The following is a 24,098-nucleotide window of genomic DNA, read 5'->3' on the forward strand; positions in this document are numbered from 1 at the left end:
ATGAGGCGGAGGGCGGCGGCGGTGGTGCTGGGAGCCGGTTGCCGGGCGGCCATGAGCTACGAGCACCGCCGCGACTGGGGCCGGGGCCGCGGCGGCGATGGCGGGTCCTCCTCCTCCTCTTCCTCCTCCTCCGCTGCCGCGGGGGGACACGGGGGCCGCGGCGGCGGCGGCGGCGGCGGCGGGCGGGGCCGCCACCCCAGCCACCTCAAGGGCCGCGAGATCGGGCTGTGGTACGCGCGGAAGCAGGGCCAGAAGAGCAAGGAGACGGACCGGCAGCAGGTGAGGGGGGCCCGCGTCTGGGGGGGTGGGTGCGGGCGTCAGAGACCTCTACTTCGTGAAATGTGTTGCCTGGCAGGATGAAAAAGAGGTGTTCGCCTCCGCGCCTCGAAACGCCTCGTCAGGAGCAACTTAAAAAGAAGTTTGTGATCGTGCCGAAGAGTCCCGCTAGTTTGATACCTAAGTAAGACGTGCTGAGTACACGGTGGTGAAAATGGTGCTTTTTTTTTTTTTTTTTTTTTTTCCCACCAGAGAGCTGTTGTGCGTATGGATGAACGCAGGGAAGAGCAAATTGTGCAGCTGTTGAATACTGTCCAAACTAAAAATGAAAAGGAGCAAGAAGCCATGTCCTGGTGGTCTGGGGATGAAGAAGGGTAAAGGGAGACAATTACTAATCCTTTTGTTTACTTGAATGGAACAGAATTCTCACAAACTAGTAGGAAAATATATCAGAAAATGTTTACGTTTAGCGAGTGAATTAGGTTAACGGATATACTCAGTTTTCTCGACATGTATTGTCATACTGAAATGGTTGTAACCACTGCTGTAAAACTCTTTTACAGGTTATTGTTGAGTTTGGGCTGTTAAATTTTTACTTAAAATCATAAAATCCTGTAACTGATGTCCAGGCCTACTAGAGTAGATATATGGAATTTTTCAGCTCCCCTGGCCTCTGGAATTATTCTTCCAGAGTGGCATTTGACTTTGTCTTTCAGTTATTCTGCACTCGAAGAACGTTTTCTTGGCCTCTGTGAAATATTGTCCGTTCTTAACACTTAAGGCTTTTAAGTAATAGCAGTGAAATGGGCTGCCAGGTGTGTTACTCTGAGTCCACTGAAATGAGGTGTTTGGGTCTCCATTTTGCTGAATGATCCAATTACAGGGCAGTGGTTCTGACGGCCAGTTAAGGAATAGTTCTCTGGAGATGTTCTGTTGCTTTGTTAGTTTTGTTTTGATACAAAAGAGCGTGTTACGTTTCTAGATATGGATGTAAAATTTTTGATGGCTGGTGGTTCTCGGACTTTAATTGTTTTAATGGCGTATGCCATATTCTCATCGGCTGATGGTCAAGTAACTCGTGGATGTAACATCTCAAAAACAGATTTAAGGTTTGCCTTGAATGGTTCGGTGTACTCTTTGCAGCGGCCAAGCACATCTTGGATAATCTTTGAAGTTTCTGTTCCCTGCACTTATTTCAGACCTACTCCAGAACAGCCTGCAAAAGTGAAAACAGATACTGAAAAAGCTCCTGTAAGACAGAGACCAGTCTTGGAAAAAACATTTCTTGATCGGGATGTGGAATATCTCTTTGAAAAAAATGAGCAAGATACTGATTTAGATGAGCAACTTAAAGAAGACTTAAGAAAGAAGAAATCTGATCCTAGATATATTGAAATGCAGGTACTTTTCCACGTGTTAAGTAGAAAGCTTTTAATTGGATTTTATCTTTTCAGGTTAGTTTAATTTTAAAAAAAAACAAACAACCCATAACTTCCTGCAATTTATTTACTAGGAAGTTGTCATGACGTTACTTTTGCTAAAAATTACCTTCAGAATTTACAAAATGCATACCTATCAATAGGAGAGCGATTAAAAAACAGACTTTCAGTGGCAATTTCTGGTTGCATAAAATCTAAAATTTTAAGCTTACGCATTGTTTAGTTGGCTGGGTTTTTCCATTTGTTCTTTAATGGGTTGTATCCCTGTACCTATGTCTAAAACTGAAAGCACAAAAATGGGCTCTTAAGGAATTGCCTCTTAAAAACGTAGTTTGTGTTGTTCTAATAGCCCTATATAAAGTTGTCAAATAAAATAGTCTTACCATGACCAGGCAGTTCTCCCTTTGATGCAAGGCCCTAGTCTTACAACTGTATGCACAAACATTTTCATGTACTGACCTGTTGGGTTTAAATATTTTTGCTAAATTTAATGAAACTGAAAACATTCATGGAATTAAACTTATTTCCAGTGGACCTGTGTTTAAGTATTAGCTAAATGTTTTGCCTGTTATTTCTCAGTTTAGCCTAAATCACAGATGAAATCTGTTATATTACTTAGTGTTGAAAAGGCGTTTAAAGATACGTACTATTACTTTCTTTTTTTCCCAGAGATTCCGAGAGAAACTCCCTTCATACGGGATGAGACAGGTAAATGTGTATTTAATTTGAAAGAATATGTGTTTCTGTTGCTCCGTTGTAAAATAGGAGAAAACAGATGTGTAACTGGGACTAGGTGGAAATCTTTGTTGCCTTTTATGAAGGTGCTGAAGCCTCCCAAGTTCTGATGCTGAGTTTGACTTCTTTCCAGAAAGTAGCTCAGCTTTACTGCTTCATATGGACAGTTACTCTGGGGCTATATCCAGTTTTATCAGTAGGGGCAGCATTATTCATGGAAATGGTTTTGAATGCTAGGTATGTTTAAGTAATTTTTTTTTTTTTTTTTTAAGTATAGGTCTTTTTTTTCTTTCTCTGCCAGTTAAACTTCTCTATAGTTCCTAGTTACTTGGATTTTATATAGAGTAATTGACCACTATGTAAAATGTCATGCTTTCTTATAGATATAAAATTTTGGACGTTTGTTGAATGCTTGCCCAATTTAGAATTTAATATAAAGCAGATTAAACGTTTTTCTTTTCTAATCACAGACTTTATGGCTGTATTCCTGGCCATTACTGCCATTAACTTCCCAGTCAGAATATAAAGTTGGTGATAGCATGGGTTATTATTAATTGATGTTAATTCTTCATTTGATGTCACCTGTATGAATCAGATATTACGAGTATTCTGTTACGTTTTCTTTTGCAGGTTCAGTGAATGATTAGCGAGTTTCCTTTCTAAAGTTAATGTATCTATAATAATGTCATCCCTCCTGTTAGTGTTTGTTTCTCAAAATAGTTATAATCCCCTTTACAATCCTTTGGATTGGGAGGTGGAGGCTGGAAATGTAAGAAATCTATTCCTGTCTGTATAAGAAACGTTAAAATATTGTGCTGAAAATCTTCAGTTAGTGTAGTCTTGGAGTCCAAAAGGGAAAATGCTTGTTTTCAGTCACCAAAGATATACAGAAGGCAAGTAGGAAGGAGAAAAGTTTAACAATGTATTTCAGGCTTTTGTTTTATTTTATGTTATTTTCATGCTGGATCTTAGGTACTTAAAACTAGTGTTCAGAATTGATATGCTTTAAACCTTACACATATGAAGTGCAAATGTGCAGAAATTACTTCTGTGTGGTTTAAACTAAACTTTTTTTTTTAGTATTACGAGAAACAGATAAATATCTGTTTCTTTAGTTGCTATGACACTTTCTTCTGAGTTCACTGCACAGTAGCAGAGAATTGTCAACATCCTCCTAAAATCTGTTTTGAACAATAATACAATAAATGTTTGTTCTTTGTTTGAAAACAGGAACTTGTAAACCTTATAAACAATAATCGAGTAACTGTGATAAGTGGTGAAACTGGTTGTGGAAAGACAACCCAAGTTACACAGTTCATCTTGGATGATTACATAGAACGAGGGAAAGGGTCTATGTGCAGGATTGTTTGTACTCAGCCTAGGAGGATCAGTGCTATTTCGGTAAGTGCCATTTTGACAAACTGAGTAACTTATTTCTTGTGGGGTGGTTTGTTGGTTTTTTCCCCCCAATAAATCAGAGGAAAAATTACTGCCTAACTCAGAATCATTGAAGGAAAATATATTTCTTAGTGGGCCTAGGATCCATGGGCAAGCTTATGAACTGAGTGTACAATCTGCTAGATTATTTGAAGTTAAGATCTTGAAGAAATTCCAAATGCCCAGATAGGTACTGTGCACCTCTCAGAGAAACTGCTCTGCTGTCACATGTCCTGATACTAAATTTAAAGCTCAAGAGAAGCATTCAGCTTTTAGTGGACAGTGGAGATGGCTTTTTGTGTGTTTGTTTTCAGCCATCTTGGATTCTGTTGTAAATAACAATTTTGTTAATATATACTAATTAGATATTTCATTTTGTCGTTAATAGAGTACTGGCACTGCAAGCCTCATTCTTCCCTGAATTTAATCATGGTATATATCTGTGGTTTTAATGGATTTGGGGAGTGCAAATGTGAGTTAAGGTAAACACTAATGTTGTGTCAGGCCCTTTAGAGGTACATTAATGAGCAAGAAAGAATTTGGCTTTTAAGTGCACAATAATTATTCTTCTTGATAGTTAAGTGTCAAATGATTATAGAACCTTACTTCCCATGACAAATACCTCACCCTGCTGAAAGGATGAGTGTATTGCTAATGCCTAACTGGTTGTGTTCCTTTAAAATATGTCCTGGGTTGCAAACTTATTCTTGGGTTGCTGACGGGAAACATGGTCCTCAGTGGAGGAGAAAAAGTGATTTTCAGGGTGTTTCTTTCTTGTTTATGTAACATCTTGGGTCTAGGTTATTTCCTGCTGATGAGTAGCTAAGTCATAGCTCAGCCTTGTGGTATTTTTTAAAATTTTCTTTAATGCACTATTTTGATTTTACTTATTTTTCTAAGGTGGCTGAGAGAGTTGCTGCTGAAAGGGCAGAAGCATGTGGTAATGGCAAGAGTACAGGATACCAAATTCGTCTACAGAGGTAAGAGAAGGCTCCCTTGGCAGTTTTTGTGGATTCACGTAAAGTAGTATCTATTGTTGTTCAAGCAAGAAAATTTGAAAAATAGTTCTGAACATAGGTGACTGCTTTCTCATTTTTTTTTCTCCAGAAGGAATTCCTGTGAAGAGCTGGTGTAGGGAATAAGTTTTTTGAAATTTAGCAAAAAGTTTGAGTGTGATTATTGTATTTTATGCAGCGTGTAGCAATGGCTAGCACCAAGTTGTACTTTGTTTAGTAAGTCCTTTTTTCAGCTCTTCTAAAAGGCTCTGCTATAGACAGAGATAAAATTGATGTCCCTAATCCATGAATTTCAAGGAAAAATGGAAATGCTAAAGGAGAGAATGCTATAAGCCATATTTCTGTAGAAAACTATGTATTTGCTACACTTAACCTGTTGAGTAATCTCACTGGGATCAGGTAATAAAGTCAGGTGCATTGACTAGAGTTCGTAGACCTAGTGCCATAGAGCAAAAGCTATTGCATTTGGAGTCATCTGTAACTTAAAAAAAATACCTGAAATGTTACCAGCAAAGAATGGAATCTCAATTATCATTGAAGAAAAACTGCTGGTGAGAGATGATAGCTTAGTCCTTTCAGCATTTTGAGTTTATAGAATCTCATTTATATTTTTCTTTACTGTTTAATCAAGAATGTTATACTACTGTATATTTAGCTGTCATCTGTGCTGAACTTAAATAGCTGCCAGAGTTTGGGGTCAGCAGATCAACGTGCAAATGACAAAAAATGTCTGGGAAGTCAGGGCTTCTGTCAGATTACAAGCACTTCATTCCCCATCAACAAAAATGCTGCAACAGTGGCCTAATTCCTTGTTCCTCCAATTGAACTGTAAGTGAGCAAGTTAGAGAATGAGACATACTTCATAATGTCTATAATGACTATCTGCATTTTGATTTTAAGCTTTTAAAGTACTTGTAAAATACCGAAGAGAACTGAAGCATTCTTAATGTATCTCTTTCAGTCGGTTACCAAGGAAACAAGGTTCAATTTTATACTGTACCACAGGAATTGTCCTACAGTGGCTCCAGTCAGATAAGTAAGTTTTCTTGTTTAATAAGAAACCGAATACAATTATGAAATTAATTGACTACTGACCTTTTTCTAATAGTCTCGTCTCTGTTTTTTCAGTTTTGCTAAAAACAAATGTTTAACTTCCTGCTCTTCTATTTTAGGCACTTGTCCAGCATTAGTCATGTAGTCCTTGATGAAATTCATGAAAGAAATCTTCAGTCAGATGTCTTAATGAGCATTATTAAAGATCTTTTGAATATTCGTTTGGATTTGAAAGTAATACTAATGAGTGCTACTTTAAATGCAGAGAAGTTTTCGGAGTATTTTGGTAGGTGAAATGCTTCCTATGAATGTTCCTCTTAAGTGGTTTAGGCTTCCGCAGTATAATGCGGCTCTCAAATTTGAGGATTGATTTTTATTAATAGGCATAATGACTTCAATTTTACAAATAGTTGCTAGCTGCTGAAGATGCTTACTCCCTTAGTTTTAGCTCATCATGAGTATGTGTTTCTTCTATATTTGCTTTTCAGATGTATCATGGAAACAGTACCTCCACAGTGTTTTCATATTAAATATTTACTAATATTTACTGTATTTGAGAAGTCTTGGTGTGATTGGGCAACCAGATTGAAGCCTTTAGTTGTTCAGTCTTCCAGCTTTATCCTGTAGCTGGAACCAGATGAACATGCTGCAGAACAATATACTGCTTGCTACCTATGCTTTTTTTATTCAGCAACTTTATTTGGAATTGAATTTGGCATCTTCCGTGAAAATTTCAAAATAAACAAACAGAAAAACCCTATATAGACTTGGCAACTGTATTGCAAAAATAGTGAAGAATGTTTATTGCCTCTATTATTTCAGTACGGTATCTTATTTGCTGTTTAAAAACAGAGTTATGCCTTCCTCGACAGATAATTGTCCAATGATTCACATACCTGGGTTCACTTTCCCTGTGGTGGAGTATCTTCTTGAAGACGTAATTGAGAAGTTGAGGTAAGTATATTTTCTGAACACCAGTATGGATAGTGTTTTGGGGGTTTTTGCTTAGTATGTCTTTTCAAAGATTATCCTGGTATAAATAACCTGTGGAAGAATTAGCTTTGTTTTTTTAACAGAAAACCTTTCAAGGAAAGGTTAGTACCTTTTACAGTAATTAAAAATGGTGCATAGCTACCTGGAAACGTTGTCTTGAGGAGGAAAAAACCCCTTGTCTGTCTTTTGGAATTTTTAGGGTACTAAACCAAGCTAGTCTTTCTGTTTATTCAGACTTTTTTTTTTCCCTACATGTTCTTATGCTTGCTAGACACGGTACCTGAGATTTCTTTCAGAAAATAAATTTGAGTATCTTATTTACATGGTATAGCTAAAGCATGACATATTGTCCATAGTTTGGAAAACTGCTGTGCAGCTGGCTTTAAATTACTTAGTTTCAAAATTTAATTACGTTTGTTATTTAAATTTAAAGGTATACTCCAGAGAACACAGACCGTCGACCACGGTGGAAGAAAGGCTTCATGCAAGGACATGTAAGCAGACCAGAAAAAGAAGAGAAAGAGGAAATCTACAGGGAACGATGGCCAGACTATTTAAGGCAGCTGCGGGGCAGGTTGTTCTCAAGTTACTCTTTGTGTTAAGTTTTTAGACACTTTTTAACTAAGAAACATAACTTAGTTCTGCATTCTATTACTGTGCTTTTATTAATGATGTGATAATTGGTACTGTGGAAAACAGTAATGATGGAGTTGCCAGTACAGTTGGCTGGTAACCACTGAAGTGCTTTAGAGTTGTCACAGAGAATTTGCTTCCTTTGCATGTGCACACTGTAAGAGAACTACAGCTGTCAAGTTGCTTGCTATTGATGTTGGTATTGTCCATTACAGTCTTCAGCATAACGTTAGGCTTCTTGAGCTTTGGCCATTAGTTCTCTTCTGATGAATTCTCCCCTTCTTCAGTCTCTTTCTTTGGGAGAGATCTCACAGTATTTTAGTCTCATAGTCAACATAAGACAAAATGTGCTGGTTTAAAAAAAAAAAAAAAACCAAAAAAAAACAAAACAAAAAAAAAAAACCAAAACCAAACCCACCCAACAAAACAACAAAAAACCCCCACCACAGCCTTTTCCTCAGAATATTTTAATATTCCTCTAGAGTGGTTTAAAACCAAGCTAAATAATTTTGCCTTTTGAGCACCTAGTAGAGATTGTCCACTTGAAACATTCTTTTGATTGCCAGCATTTAACTACTTTGGTAATCTGGATAAGTTGATCAATTGGCTAGCCTGGCTGATTTATTTCAAGAATAGCATCTTCCTGTTTTTTCTCTCCTGTCTTCTTTGTCCTCTGCATTTTGGGATTGTCTATACATCCAGCTTGTTAACAATAATGAATATAGGTGTGTTGTGGTTTAACCCCAGCCAGCAACTAAGCACTATGCAGCTGCTCACTCACTTCCCCCCCCCACCTAGTGGGATAGGGAAGAGAATCAGGAAAAGAAGTAAAGTTCATGGGTTGAGATAAGAATGGTTTAATAGAACAGAAAAGAAGAAACTAATAATGATAACACTAATAAAATGACAATAGGAATAATAAAAAATAATAAAAGGATTGGAATATACAAGTGATGCACAATGCAATTGCTCACCACCCGCTGACCGATGCCCAGTTAGTCCGGGAGCGGCGGTACCCAGTTTATATACTAAATGTGATGTCACATGATATGGAATACACCTTTGGCCGGTTTGGGTCAGCTATCCTGGCTGTGCCCCTTCCCAACTTCTTGTGCCCCTCCAGTCGTCTTGTTGTCTGGGCATGAAAAGCTGAAAAATCCTTGACTTTAGACTAAACATTACTTAGCAACAACTGAAAGCATCAGTGTTATCAACTTTCTTCTCATACTGAACTCAAAACCATAGCACTATACCAGCTGCTAGGAAGACAGTTAACTCTATCCCAGCTGAAACCAGGACAAGGTGGCTCAGTTTTATCTTTCTTTTCTAAGGAGAAAGTCCTCAGTGGTCTACCTCTGGCCTATCCCATGCTCTGCTCATCCCATTTGTACTCCTTTCCTTTCCCACCCTGTCTTTTGAACCAATCGGCAATTCTTTCTATAGTGTTAGCTTTCATGAAACCAAAGGGCTGAACAGGTGAGATGCCTCCTCTGCTCACTGTGAGTGAGAGATTAATTAAAGGGTAAACGCAGCTTGCTTAGGTCCTAGCTAATCCATGAGGAGGAGAGAGATCATGTAAATACTTCAGATGCAGTTCAGTCATAACAGGGTAATTCTTAAACTTGCTATTATCATCAGTTAGAATAGTATGTTGTGGTTTAACCCCAGCCAGCAACTAAGTACCATGCAGCTGTTCACTCACCTCCCTCGCAGTGGGATGGGGGACAGTATCAGAAGGGGAAAAGTAAGAAAACTTGTGGGTTGAGATAAAGACAGTTTAATAGGTAAAGCAAAAGCTGCGCATGCGAGCAAAGCAAAACAAGGAATTCATTCACCACTTCCCATGGGCAGACAGGTGTTCAGCCATCTCCAGGAAAGCAGGGCTCCATCATGTGTGACGGTTACTTGGGAAGACAAATGCCATCACTCTGAACATGTGTCCCCCCCCTTCCTTTTTCTTCCCCCAGCCTTATATACTGAGCATGACATCATATGGTATGGAAAATCCCTTTGGTCAGTTTGGGTCAGCTGTCCCAGCTGTATCCCCTCCCAACTTCTTGTGCCCCCTCCAGCCTGCTCGCTAGTGGGGTGGGGTGAGAAGCAGAAAAGGCCTTGGCTCTGTGTAAGCACTGCTCAGCAATAACTAACACATCCCTGTGTTATCAGCACTATTTTCAGTAAAAAACATAGCCCCATACTAGCTAGTATGAAGAAAATTAACTCTATCCCAGCCAAAACAAGCACATAGCACTAAACCAAATCTCCAGAGTACACTGGAGATATAGTAATTGAACAGACAAAGAAATAAATTGATCAGCAGTGGGTTACATAGATGTGTGATTGCAGAGCCTTGTAACAGAAACACAAGTGCGTGACTTTGTATGTTAGTAAGTTAACAATATGTATGCTTTCAATGCCTGTAGGTATTCAGCAAGTACTATAGATGCCTTGGAAATGATGGATGATGACAAGGTCGACCTTGACCTTATAGCAGCACTTATCAGACACATCGTTTTGGAAGAAGAGGTACACTTCTGTCTCCTATCATCACGTTTTAATGATGTGGCTGCATTGTGATCAGTGGCTGTTGGGAATTTCAGAGCTGATAGTTAGTTTGGCTTATCATACAGATACAAAGAAGAATAATTTTTTGTTTTGCTCTTCTGAGAAGTAGTCTAGCAGCTTTTAAATATCAAATTACTATTTAAGCCCTGAGTTTAGAACGTGGTTAGTTACAGTGTTTATTGAAATGATGGGATAGAATCTATGTTTAAAGGGGAGCACATACCTAAGCATTTTCTTGAGTAGGAGTTGTGGGTATTAATGAGAACTATGTACCTAAGAAACTTGGAAAACTTACAAATATCTTTGATACACTCATCTATGGTCCCTACTGAGCAAGGGAGCTGAATTCTTTCACTGAAAGTAGGGATTGTCTTGTAAACAAAATGGGATAGATACCTGAAGATTTGGGTGCCATTTTGATTCAGATTGCTGCATTTTTTTTCTTTTGGGTAAGCTTTTAAGTAAGCTTTCAAATTAATTATACATCTTAGTTATTTCATGTAAAGTAATATAATTACAAATTAGATTTTAACTTTTAGTTCTTTCTGTGGCTGTGTTTGTCAAAGGTAGTAGTCTTTGTAGTAAAAGTTATGTTTTGTGAAACAGCTGTAGAAAACTGTCTGAAAACCTCTTTGGTGTACAGCTGAATCTCTGTTCTTAATTCCTCAGCAATGGGAGGGAGAGGGCAAAAGCAATACTTAGAATTGATATTCACTGCCTGATACCTACACTGTGCAGTTAGCTGTAATGTTTTTTCTGCCTGAGTAGTCTATGACTTAGATGCAGCAAAGACTGAATTTTTATACAGCGCAGCAAAAGTCTAGTCACATTTACCAAACACACAGCTAGGAGACTCTTCCAACTTTCAGCTTGTCAAGATTAGTAGTTAATACAGCTGCATTAATAGATATCATGAAATGTGCCTTACCTTGTTATTTAGTAATAACATCATCAGAATATTAATATCAGAAGGATCCTTTGCCTGAAGCAGTGACAAGCATGAAGTAAGAATAACTTCTGTTACCATAGGTATAATGTATGTAGGTTGTCATAACCTGAAGTAATATATTTGTTTCTGTGTTCAAAAACATCTGTGGAAGAGCTGATACCTTGGCTGATTCCTTAAAGAGAATTTTGATTATTAAGAATATCAAATAACTTAATATTTCAGTTGATAGATCATTTAAGCTGTGTTTAATGAGGATGAGTTGCTGTTTCCGATTTTGTTCTTCCTGGGTTGAAAACTGTACACTAGTATCTCTGTTTTATTTGCAGCTTAAATTCTTCTAGTGTTGACATGGCTGTGTTTTTAAAACACTGCAGGGGAAAAATGTTTAAAATCAAATTTTTATTTATTAAGTTCAGATAAACATATGTAGCTAAGTCTTTTATAGAAAACAATCCTATAAATGTTGTTCCAAATTTGAGTCAATGAGGTTTCAAATACCACATAACCAACATGTGCATTAGTGTGGAAGTAGCTGGTTCTTTGCATAGCGTGTAGTTTATTCTAATCTCTTTTCCCTTCACTCCCTCTTTTATATATAGGATGGTGCAATTCTAGTGTTTCTTCCAGGCTGGGACAACATTAGCACTTTGCATGATCTCTTGATGTCACAAGTCATGTTTAAGTCAGGTAAAAAAAAAAATTTTACGTGGGAATTTTTAATTTTTGCATGTGATTGCTGGTATTGCACTGGATTTTTTTTCCTTTCTCATCTCTCCTCTCAAAGTGATTGCAGTGTGTTCAGCATTTTTTGTATTTCTGTGGTATCTTTCATTTGCTAATGATAATAACTCATTTTTCTCAGTGTCGGAGTAAACAATCTGAAAAAGAATCTCAGACCTGCATCTTCTTCCTTTTGTCCTTTCTTGTAGCTATGATAACTTCCATCCAAAACTAAACTCTTTCTTCATTCTGTGTTCATTTTCTTTTATTGATCCTTCAGCAGCTTCTGTCTACTGCTTTGCTGGTAGTTCTTTTAAATCCTGTTTATTCCTTGAAGCTTTTTTAATAGGACACTAAAATACCAATCTATGCCTATTGGATACACTTTAATTTGTCCTGTTTGCATAACTCATTTTCATATAACTTGTCTAACTGTGCTATTGACTATTCAGGTAGTTGTCTTGCAGTTCATGTTGTGTACCTTCCATAGATAAAGAATTTCAATTTATTGAAAGATGGAGGAGGTTGTCAGTTTATTAAACTTGACAAATTATTAAATAATTTGAGAATTTGAAAATTAAATATAAATTACTGTACACAACTTCATATATTTTCGTAAACTTGTCAAGTCATCGTAGCGTAATAAAAAAAATTCCCTTATACCTTTTTACTTTAGAAATTGCCATTATGATACATACACCTGTGAATTCAGAATAAGAAACAGTAGACTTAACTTGCAGCGTATTTTCTCTATTCTGCATAGCTGATTTTCCTGTAAAATTGAAGTTTCTGTGCTTACACCATATCTTCTACTGATTTTTAATTTTCAGATAGGTTTATTATCATACCTTTACATTCATTGATGCCTACTGTTAACCAGACTCAGGTATGCTTTCCTTTTATTGCAATATTTCACAACTACAACAAAAAAAAATTAAGCATATGTTTGGTTTTGGCAAACATATAAATGGGCCATGGATAATTACAGGTTTTTAAGAAGACCCCGCCAGGAGTAAGGAAAATCGTGATTGCTACCAACATTGCAGAGACTAGGTAAATAGCTAGCTATACAGACAAAAAAAACCTATACAATTAGTAACATAAGTGAAATTGATAATTTAAATTATAAACCTGTTTAGTGTTTCCAAAAATACATGTTGTTATGTTTGTACCGTTCATTTATAACGCTATCCTTAGAAATGTTTATAGACTAAACAGGAGTTTGCCTTTAATTATTTTAAACAATTAAAACATGGATATAATGACTCACCTTTGTTGTACATGATAAATCTGAGCTGCCTGTCCTCTCTGCAGACTTTATAACCCCATGTGGTGACTTCTACCAGACCTAGGAGACTAAATCAAGCTCTTTCTTGAACTGCTTAGTAACGTAATTCTTAATGAAATTCCAAACACAGATTTTTTTATTGTTGGCTCACAGTTTGGGAGGGGATAAAGAGAGCGTAAACCCCTTTCAGATCCTAGGTCAAGCTTGCAAAGATATGAAGAGTTGCATTTTTTTCCTTTCTTTTTTTTTTTTTAACAGCATTACAATAGATGACGTCGTGTTTGTTATAGATGGTGGAAAAATAAAGGAAACTCACTTTGACACACAGAACAACATTAGCACAATGGCAGCAGAGTGGGTTAGTAAAGCTAATGCCAAGCAGAGGAAAGGTCGAGCAGGAAGGTAAGAACAATGGGGAAAGTTAGAAAAGTTTTGTGATGTTAAGTCTCCATCAGTCTTGGAGCACATGCTGCTGAAGATACTACTTTGTTATTCATATGTTCAGCAGCAGATGCTAGCACAACTGTCTCTTGTTCTTATGGAAAGAATGGTTTCTTTGTCTTTCTAGGAAACTGACTTGTGCTGCATTTAACTCATGAGTTTCCCTCCTTATAGAAGAATAAGTCCTGCATTTTTTTTAAATGTTTTGTTGGTAGTGTTTGCCTTCACACCTGATTTGAGGCTATGGTACATTAAAGTGAAAATTGCCTACAAATTAATATCACTTAGCCACATAACAAATTATTTTGAAATTTCTCTCCCTCCCAAAATACCTTGTGGAATAATTTCTCTCTTGTTCAGACTTACAGTTCTTCTCTGGTCTCTTCATTACTTCTTTTGAGCAGTTGATAGGAGGTTTCTGTGTTCTGCATGCCTTTTCTCCTCTTGATGGGTCTGTGTTTCAGAAAGCTGAAATGACTTTTACAGTTGAATATGCTTCAGTTCTAATTCTTATGCTTCAGTTCTAATTCTTTGATGTGTTTTGGAAAGCGGTTTATAAACAAACACAATCATCATGTCACAGTGTCATAGGGAAAAAAAAATACAATTGTTTACTTGAATAATTCCAGAGTTCAGCCAGGCCACTGTTATCATCTGTACAATGGACTACGTGCTAGCCTTCTAGATGATTACCAGTTACCTGAGATCTTGAGGACACCTTTGGAAGAGCTCTGTTTACAAATCAAGGTAACCATATGAATCTTTAAACATATCTATAATCTACTTTTCCATTGGAATAAGAGGTTGAGAGATTAAGTTAATGCAACTGTGAGCCTAAGGTTGTCTTCAAGTCAAAATTCAGTTACACCAGAGGCACAATATATTTAGGTAATAATTGCAGCAACTGTTGAAAAATGCATACTTGTATCTAGATGCATCAAACCCAGGAAAAATAGGATTGTTTAGTATAAATATAAGCTGAAGTCTGGACTGTGTTTCCCTCTCTGTGCCCCAAATGTCATTCAGTCAGAGGAGCTTCAGTGAGAATGTCGGTGAGTCAAGGGATATGATGTCTTAAAAAAATTTTACTAAAAAGTAGTTTTAGAACTGACATGAGTTTTCTTTTTGGCAGTTTGTATTGAATTCCTTATGCATGCATAAGGAATACCATGTGTATGCATACTGAATGAAGAATAGGTCCTTATGTTTCAAATTTCATCATTAATACATTTTTATTTTTGTCCTTAGTTCCTAATTAGTGAATTTCTAACTCAAGCTGTGAATTATTCACTCTTTTAATTTGGGTGGTTACTGCTTACTAATTTTAGGTAGCCATCTTTCTCCAGTTGCTGAGGTTTTTGGTTTGGTTTTGTTTCCTTTCAGATTCTAAAGCTTGGTGGAATTGCTTATTTTCTGAGCAAACTAATGGATCCACCATCTCGTGATGCTGTAATGTTGGCTATAAATCATCTAATGGAGCTGGTAAAGTATTGCTTAATGTACACGCAAGGAAAAATTTGTTTAGAACCATGTTATTGCCTTGTTTGTTATCAGACAGTTCTGATTGTACAGGTTTAGACATTTGCAACCCTGTATGGTATTGTGTAGACCCTTTATATAGCCTCACTGAACAGAGGAAATACTTTCACATAATACATGGTGTTCTTGGGCTGCATAGAGTAGTTCCTGAGGAACTTTCTAAATGACTTGCAACATAAACATGCACCTCACATTTATGTTCCCTACAGATACTTACTTAACTCACTGCTTCTCTACCACCCTGCTCGTGGCTGCATCCACCAAGCCTTCCTTATCCCAGTCAGATTAGTGAAGAGTTTGAGATACTTTCTCTGTGGGCAAATAAGGCATATAGGAGAAAGGTCTTGTATGTTGTTGCCCCTTTGGGTGGTGGGGAAGGAGAGGGTAACGATATATTTGTACTACTGATTTCCTGCACTGGTAGTATTTGTACAAATCAATTGTAGCAATAAACTGAAACATCTGTCTTAGTTGAAGGGCAGTATTTAGACTGGTGGCATGATTCTATAAATGTTTCGATTAAAGTTAGAATTCAGCTGTACATTTGGTGTTCTGTGACAGTGCTGTATAGTAGTAAAGGGTAGAGTAAATAAAAACAGAAGTGATACTGAGGGTAAGATACAAGTCTAAAAATAAGCTTGATTAGAGTAGGAAGACACTGAAGTGTTAATAGTTCCTCATACTTTCATCCAGAAAGACACTGAGCCCTAATAAACCACTTGCAACACAATTAAAGATGGTTGCAGTTTTCTTGGATCTAATTGAACATTTCTATTTCTCCATAACTTGCTTGATCACTTTCCTACCATACCTTATTATAGCTAGTTGCATTCTCCAGCTGTTAGGCTTTCCTTTGTTCTCTAGGTATACTAGTGGCTATTTTGAGGAAATCCTCCCCATTTCAAATACTGTGTTTATTCTTTTTTCCTTCTTTGTTTTTCTTCTGACAGAATGCTTTGGACAGACAAGAAGAACTGACTCCACTAGGTGTCCATTTAGCACGATTACCAGTTGAACCACATATTGGAAAGATGATCCTCTTTGGAGCTTTATTCTGCTGCTTGGATCCAGTACTTACAATTGCAGCTAGCCTCAGCTTCAAAGACCCTTTTGTCATTCCTCTGGTAAAGTTTCTAAGAGGACAATTGCACATAAGATTTTAAGAATCTCAGAAGGATATTGGGACTTACTGAGATGTTATAGTTATTATTTTCATGTTAATTACATTTTTATTAGTAAAAGATTGCCTTCACCTACTATGAAGTATTGTCTTTGCCTACAGAATATTGGAAGTAGCTTTAATTTTTATGTCTGCCGCAAATGAAGTATTGCTGTATATGTACCTTAATTAGGAAAAAGAGAACTGTCATGTCAGTCATGAATATTTTATAGGTTCTAATTATTCATAGGGCAAAGAGAAAGTAGCGGATGCAAGAAGAAAGGAGCTGTCAAAGAACACTAAAAGTGATCATCTAACTGTGGTGAATGCTTTCACGGTAGGCTTGTTTTAATGTTTTGGGTGGGTGTTTTTTCTTCTAGAATTTTAATTTGGGCAATATGGATTATTCTAAAGAAGAAACTGGTCAGTTTATGCTCTGAAGTATTTCTTTCTTGGCTTCTACAGAAACATAAAACCAAATTAATTTTCACCCTTCTAGTGTTGAGGAAGCTTGTCTTCAGGCTCAGTAACCTAGTTTCTTGTGGATAAAGAGACAAATAAAGCATAATGTTACAGTTACCTTACTGAAGTAATTAATTTTTGCCTTTCTGGCCTCTACAAGAGGCTGAAGCTGTCTTCAAAAGTGTTGGAGACTTAGCTGTATAGTGTTGGGGTGAGAAGAAGAGGAAATAAATGGCCTGGAATGCAGTTTCTACCCAGGACTGTTAATAGCAGCAAATTAAGTTCTGGCAAATTTAGCTAGATTTCACTCCTCACCATGGAAAACGGAAGTTTTTCTTTCAAAATGTTGTAAAGCTGTGTTTTTCTGCTCTGTGCTGCATATACATAAACAAAGAGATCCAAGGATTTACTTTCTCTCTTGTAGAGAAAAATGTAGCTATATAGTTTTTGCTGTCTGTAATTTTTTAGTATATGTTCACTTAGAAACACCTTTGAACTATGGTTTTCACTTTTAGGGCTGGGAAGAGACTCGGCGTCGTGGTTTCAGAACTGAGAAAGACTATTGCTGGGAATATTTCCTGTCTTCAAATACACTCCAGGTAACATGCTGACAGTTTAAAAAAAGAGGATCATGTCTGTGGGGAAAAGGGGAGGAGCCTTTTGCACAGCATCATTCTGGGATAATTTTTGTTGTTTTTTAGATGCTGCATAACATGAAAGGACAGTTTGCTGAGCATCTCCTTGCAGCTGGATTTGTGAATAGCAGAGACCCCAAGGATCCCAAATCTAATACCAACTCAGGTAAACAGTGGAAGGAAATGGAAAATTTCTGATAGCTGAAATCTCAGTTTGCAGAACTGCGTTATTTACTTTGCTGTCTTTTACAGATAATGAGAAGCTGCTCAAAGCGGTCATCTGTGCTGGCTTATATCCAAAAGTTGCAAAGATCCGGCCAAGTTTCAGCAAAAAGAGAAAAATGTGAGGGTTTGTTGGTTTGTATTCAAGGTGTTTTCTGCATTAGGTAGTTTGGTGAGGTGAAGCAATGGCTTGAGTGCATGAATGAATCTATAGCTCAAGTCACGGTTGTGGGTTACTTCATTTGGTTGTGGGTTACTTTATTTAGAGAAGGGTAGGTGAGAGGACGGGATTGTTGATCTTCACTTTAACATTTGGATACCTGTGAAATAATTTGTGTCACCTTATCATGCCATGGATAATGTTATAATATATTGGTAACACTGCTGCTAAAGGAGCCCTACCATTATCTGGGATCTGCAGCAGCAGCTGAAACACTGTCCTTTCTTATTCTTTGGCAAGATAGAACCCAGAAATTCTGGTCTGTTGATTTATCACTACTTATAATATCAGACTATTTATTTTTATTAACTGTTACTCACAGTAACAGTATACTCAGGATATAGACAACCTTCTTTATGGACCTGATTGAAGACAGAATGAGGTGTTGAACATTTGGATTGATTTTTCTGGGTGTATAATGCAGAGAAAGCAAACGATAGGAGCAAGCATTGTGTCTATAATTAAAAAAACAAGCAAAAAAAACCCCTGACTGATCACTTCTATGAAAGGAGTAAGAACATGCAGTCAATTATACTTTACATTGCATAATTTAGACCTGTCTGTAGCTGACACTGCCAGTCAGTTGATACTCCCTTTTAAAGTGAGTCCAGTGTGCTCGATGCAGTAGTTTACAAACCTGATGCAAGTTACTGTGTCGCTGTATATTTGCCGCATGGTGGAGCTAGGTATAAGCCAGCTGCCCAGGAAGGCTCAATTTTATGATCCACTAAGCAAGGGATTTGTTACACTAACCACTTTGCTGCAGAGCCTCTCCCAGGCTGCCTGTTTCTGTTTCAAAACACTGAACTTCGTGTTTTGCAACATACTTCTGTGCACAGGGAGTAGAGAGCTCAGTGATCCACACCCAAAGAATTACACCTCTGAAATTTGAGAAAGAGAACAGTTGTGCTTCATACATACTGTGCTTGGTTTCTGCTTTTTATTGTTTGATGGCATGATTATGTTAGAAGGGAAATGTGATTTTGGGGAGTAAGTATAACCAAAGAAGTTGAATGTTATCCGTTGAGTAAAATTTGTTCAAAGGCACGTGATACAAATAGAGGTTCACCACTCTAGACTGGTTGACAGCGGTATAGCTAGTCCCTTGTTTCACACTGACACTGCTTAACGGTTAGCAAAAAATTCAGATACATAAGTTCCTTATGTGGTGTTTCCAAGGAGTTGCTTGAAATTTTGCTTGTGTAACCAAATTCAGTAACTTGGCATTATTCTTCCAAACTAAGGACTCCACTTGTTTTTTCTAATTGAGACAATGACAGGGTTTATTAAGAGAGTAAATTTGACCAAAAAAATCAAATTTCTTAAATGCAGAGAGACAGATGTCTAAAAATTTGTACTATAGATTCAGTTGTAATCTTTTGGGAAAGGAGTTTAAATGTACAAGGATGTTCAAAGAAATTTTGAGTTTAGTATGCTAGTAGAGAACTGGAGGGGCTTTTTAACTTAGGACATGACTATACTAAACTGTCAAGACTTTATTTCAATCCTAAAACAAAAACTTTTTTATTTTTTGCATTTAAGGGTGAAAGTTTGCACCAAGACAGATGGAACAGTTAATATTCATCCAAAATCGGTTAATGTGGAAGAAACGGAGTTCCATTATAACTGGCTAGTGTACCATTTGAAGATGAGAACTAGCAGTGTATGTGAAGGGTTTATATTTGTAGAATTTATTTTTGTGGCTCTCTTTAATAAGGTTGGATCAAGGTTCAAAGGCAATGTGAACAGTGCCTTTGTTTTGAAGCCTTCCTGTCTTGGGTCATTCCTTTTATATGCCATCAGATTATGTTCTTTGTGATACTGGTGGTATTGTTCCACAAATAAATAACTACTGGGTTATTTTTGTGGTTGGGTTTTTTTGGGGGGTGGGGGTTTAAGGTTCTGGCAATAACAGGTGTAATTTTTTTTTTAACTTTTGTTTCAGTCCAATTTACACATCTCAATATGCTGAAATTTTTTTGTTGTCCTCTGATTGTTATGGAGTAGTTGGTTTCATTTCAGCACTTTGTGTGAAGGACTGCATTTGGGACCATTTTTGCACCTGTTCAATCTGATTTCATGTAACTTTTCCAACTGAGTTGCTTCATGTATGTCTTGCAAATTTATGAATGACTCTGAATAATGATCTTCTGGAATTCTGTTTTTAGTTTCATTAAGGGTTACTGATGTCACTTAAGATGTTTTGAAGGGTGATTGGACAGTTTTGTCTTCTTGCAGATTTACTTGTATGATTGTACAGAGGTCTCTCCGTATTGTCTCTTGTTCTTCGGAGGAGATATATCCATTCAGAAGGATAAAGATCAGGATACCATCGCTGTGGATGAATGGATTGTTTTCCAGTCTCCAGCAAGAATAGCGCACTTAGTTAAGGTGACTATGTTTAATAATAATGTGTGTGGAAGACTTAGTATAACACTGATTCTTCTTAGAGATTTCTATATTAGGTATTACTGTGTACCTACTGGTTTATCACTATAGGGAGATAATAATGTTTTAAATGCATTCCCAGTAAGCAGTTCAAGTACACAAAGTAAACAAAAGAGATCTAGTGAAGGTGTGTAGATGAATGCAAGTTAAAAAGCAGTACGAAAAATAACATTCTGAACAGTCTGCATCACATGGTAAACTGGGCAGAAGTAAACAGTAATGTACTCCTTTATGTTTGGCCTTCGGAGTAGGCAGTCAGACTTACTTATTTTTTTGTTTCCAGTGTAATAGCTTGACTAAGGAGAATGAGGCTGTGTGCCTATTGAGCATCAGGAGTATGGCCTTGATGTTCTTGTTCAGCTGGTGCAGCCCCTGAAAAATTCATGGGGATATTGAAAAACTGTAGAAGCTTCAGAGAAGAGTTGTAGGGTGGATTTAAAGAATTTATAAACATGTCTTACAGTAAGATATTTGAAGTACTTCATCTCTGTAGTTTTCCATAGCAGAAGCTGTAGGATGACGTGGATCAGTCTGAAATGTCCACATGGATATGGAAACATGAGGATGAGACTTTTCAGCTGGCAGTAGTAAGTTCCAGTGGAAGGAGGAGCTGAATAGAGTTCTGTTTAATATTAGATCCTAGAAATCATATGTCTTTTTTTCTAAACCCAAATATTTTTAATCCTGAAATAGCCAGCTAATGGGTGTATATAGGCTGTTAAAGGCTATCATATCCAGAGATGGTCATCTGTCATAAAAGGTAAAACTACTAGTTTCTGAGAAGTAGCTTTTGATCCTGAAAATAGCAATGTTGAAATGAATTGATAGGAGAACAGCAGGTGTGAAGATTAGGACAACAGAGGGCCCAAGGGTTTGAACTTAACTGTAGTAACATTGTTGTGTGTAGCTCTAATTGCCTGTCTCCTTTCTTTTTTCTTTTCTTTTTTCTTCATTCCAACAACTCTTTCCAGAATTTAAGACAAGAGCTCGATGATCTTCTACAAGAAAAAATAGAAAACCCACATCCTGTGGACTGGAATGATGTTAAATCCAGGGAAACAGCAGTACTGACAGCTATTATAGACTTGATCACAACACAGGAGAATGAAAGTGCCAGAAACTATGCCCCACGATTCCAGAGTGAACGCTATAGTTGACACACTTTCATCTGTATCGATAAAGCCAACACATTCACCTTGTTTTGTTTTTTATAGCATTTATTTAGCTAGAGGAAAAACTTTTTTTAGGGTAAGCTGCTAATTCCCGCATACTGAAGAGCAGTTATTTCAAAATAGTTGGTAATATCTGTATATGCATGGTATTCTGTGTTCAGTGTAGCTTTTTAAATAAGAGAAATGCAATGCTAGCAATGTTAGTTGATGTATGGTTCTTGTCTTGCTGTAGCCTTTTTTTTTTTTCCCCCTATCAGGTAACAGATATTCAAAAAACCTGCTAAAATGCTGCTTAATAATACTTAAACTGTTCTTGCTACTGCTAGAAACATCTCAAAAGACTTTTTTTTTTATTGTGTGGTAATTATACTTACTGTGTTATTCCAGCTGTGCAGCAGTCTTCTCACCAACACTTCCACAGAAGGTAATTATAGCTTAATTAAACTAAACTTGAAAACACTTGGTAAATTTGTACTGTGGGAGGAAACAGTCTTCAGAAATATTCTCCTCTGCCTTTCATCCTATTCAATTACTCTTTATTTTCTGTGCCCATCAGTCATCAGTACTAACTAAAATTTCAGCCTACAGGAAGCATGATTAGATAAAAGTCATGGTGGAATACACTTTAAGGTTTCACTGCATTCTAACTTTTCTTTTTTAAAACCAGCCCATGTATGGGTTATATTATTACATTAAAAGACTTTTCTTTAAAGTGTTATTTCATCTGTTCTTTGTTCTTAAAGTTTTGAATGTCATTTTGTTTTGAATGCTTCCAACTATATAAGGACATTGTTTAGGATTTCAAGTAGGGTGACTAGTTTGAGAAGTACTGTTTTGATCAAACTGCTGTTTCCTTTAAAGCCTGGGGGCTGGATTTGGGGTTGGGCTCTGTTCCCCACTGCTGGGACCAGGGGCAGGAGATGGAGCTAAAACTGATGAAGGGCGTTCAACTAGGCACTGAAAAGTGCTGGTAGTTCACTTTGCAGCCGTAGCTGTAGTTATTTCTAGGATTATCCTCAAGGAACAAGGCTCTTGTGTCTTGTTTGCCTGGAAATGTAACGCCTTCTCCCTTCTTGGGGTTTGGTTTTGTTTCTTGTCCTTTGCAAAAGATCCTGACCAACGGGCTCGGGAGGATTTATGAGCCTTATTCTGAAGAAAACAGAACTGGTCAGGTGAAACTAATTTATTTTTTTTGGTACAGCAGTAAGCCTAACTTACTGATTGGACCGTGCTTTCCATCGGGTTAACAAGGAGTGGAGGATGCCAAGCTCATAATGCAACACAGCTGCAAAAAATACAGAGTTCAGCCTCCCTCCCCCCAAACATTTACACTTTCACCCCCTCCCAGGTGCTGAGGTGTTTCAAACGGGGAGAGAGGAGGAGGAGGAGGAACAGTCCGGCCTGGGGGCGGTGGATGCACGAAAGGGGGGGAAACAAAAGCCTCGGCGGCTCCGGGGAGGGGGACGCCGGGGGACCGGGCGCCGGCCGGGAGCGGCTGCTCCCGGCCGGCGCCCGGTCCCCCGGCGTCCCCCTCCCCGGAGCCGCTGGCGGTTGTGTGGCGAAAAGCGGGGCTGCGAGGAGCTACCGGAGGCCGCCGGGACCCTCCAGACGTCCACCCTCGGGGACGCAGGTGAGGGCGGGAGGCGGCCGGTTCATTCGCCTCAGGGCGGCGAGGTGCTGCGAAGGTCTCGCCGCGAGCTGCGCCACACGACGGGATGGTGAGGAGGCGGGAATCCAGGGCGCCGCGGCACCGCTGAAGATGAGCGCTGGAATCGAAGGTGGGGGGGGAGGTTTGGAGGAGATTAGTGATAATTTGTGTGGAAATGGAAATGAAATAACTTGACTGTAGTGCTGCATATCAGGCTTCTGGTTTTGGAAACGCGGGGTGTTGCGCTGGGACAGGTGCAACTGATAGAGGAGAAAGCAAGATGGCGCCCAGAGCTGAGAGAGGAGCTGCGGGCCACTTGTACCTGGCTGCTCAGCGTTGGGGCAGAGGGGTGTGCGGTGGCAGGGGCAGGGTGGGCTGCTCCACGTTGCAAATTTGTAGGTTCTTGAGGAATAATTGGCAGTAGCGCTGTTACTGGCAGGGTTGGATTAAAAGCCACCAAAAAAAAAAAAAAAAAAAAAGGCTGGCAGGTGGTACCAGTTTCTTTCTCCCTTGTTCTTGTTTTTTTGCAGTACTTAAATGATGGCTAAACTTCTGCGTAACAACACAAAGGGCAAAAAGAAATGGTGGTGGTAGCAGAGCCTGGGTAAAAATACCAGTGTTTAACAAATCAGATGGTTCCCTCCCCTGCCTCCCCAAATTGTGGAGGATCAGACACTGGATTGGGGCCATCACTAGAAGAAATGCACCCTGAGGTGGTCATGGGTTGGTATGGGCAGATCTTTGCTTATAAAGAAACATGATTAATGTGTAAATATTGATATTGGCTGTACTTTCCCAACTGTGCATGTAGCTTAACTTTTTTAAGCAGGAAAAGTATTGGAAACATCTGTGTTTTTCAAAGTTTGAAAATTAGCCTTTTCCTAATGGTAGGTGTACTGGTTTTGGCTGGGATAGAGTTAGTTTTCCTTATAGTAGCTGTGTGCGGTGATGTGTTTTGGATTTGTGATGTAAATTGTGTTGATCGCATAGGTGTGGTTTAGGTATTGCTGAGCAGTGCCTGCACAGCATCAAGCCTTTCCTGTTTCTC

General features: G+C 38.2%; 1 protein-coding gene across 1 annotated transcript; it reads left to right on the top strand.

The window, feature by feature from the left end:
- On the top strand, window positions 1-22,120 carry DHX36 (DEAH-box helicase 36). The gene is made up of 25 exons (XM_049802915.1): window positions 1-279; window positions 529-650; window positions 1,476-1,677; window positions 2,385-2,423; window positions 3,681-3,851; window positions 4,788-4,867; window positions 5,865-5,939; window positions 6,076-6,242; window positions 6,829-6,910; window positions 7,383-7,523; window positions 10,006-10,108; window positions 11,696-11,783; window positions 12,647-12,702; window positions 12,805-12,869; window positions 13,363-13,506; window positions 14,175-14,292; window positions 14,929-15,027; window positions 16,035-16,208; window positions 16,494-16,580; window positions 17,221-17,304; window positions 17,407-17,506; window positions 17,593-17,683; window positions 19,325-19,445; window positions 20,021-20,173; window positions 21,202-22,120. The coding sequence occupies exons 1-25, from the start codon at window positions 1-3 to the stop codon at window positions 21,385-21,387; spliced, it is 3,027 nt and encodes a 1,008-aa protein (XP_049658872.1). The 3' UTR covers window positions 21,388-22,120.
- The last annotated feature ends 1,978 nt before the right edge of the window (window positions 22,121-24,098 follow it).

This window comes from Accipiter gentilis, chromosome 6 (assembly GCF_929443795.1).
Source record: "Accipiter gentilis chromosome 6, bAccGen1.1, whole genome shotgun sequence".
Lineage (NCBI taxonomy): Eukaryota > Metazoa > Chordata > Aves > Accipitriformes > Accipitridae > Astur > Astur gentilis.

What these genes read in the sequence shown, in the direction of transcription:
- DHX36 (XM_049802915.1), top strand. Translation starts at nt 1, where the DNA reads ATGAGGCGGAGGGCGGCGGCGGTGGTGCTGGGAGCCGGTTGCCGGGCG. An exon ending in TAAATCATCTAATGGAGCTG is followed by an intron (nt 15,028 to 16,034) that starts GTAAAGTATTGC and finishes TTCTTCTGACAG; the next exon opens with AATGCTTTGGACAGACAAGA. An exon ending in TGTCTTCAAATACACTCCAG is followed by an intron (nt 17,305 to 17,406) that starts GTAACATGCTGA and finishes GTTGTTTTTTAG; the next exon opens with ATGCTGCATAACATGAAAGG.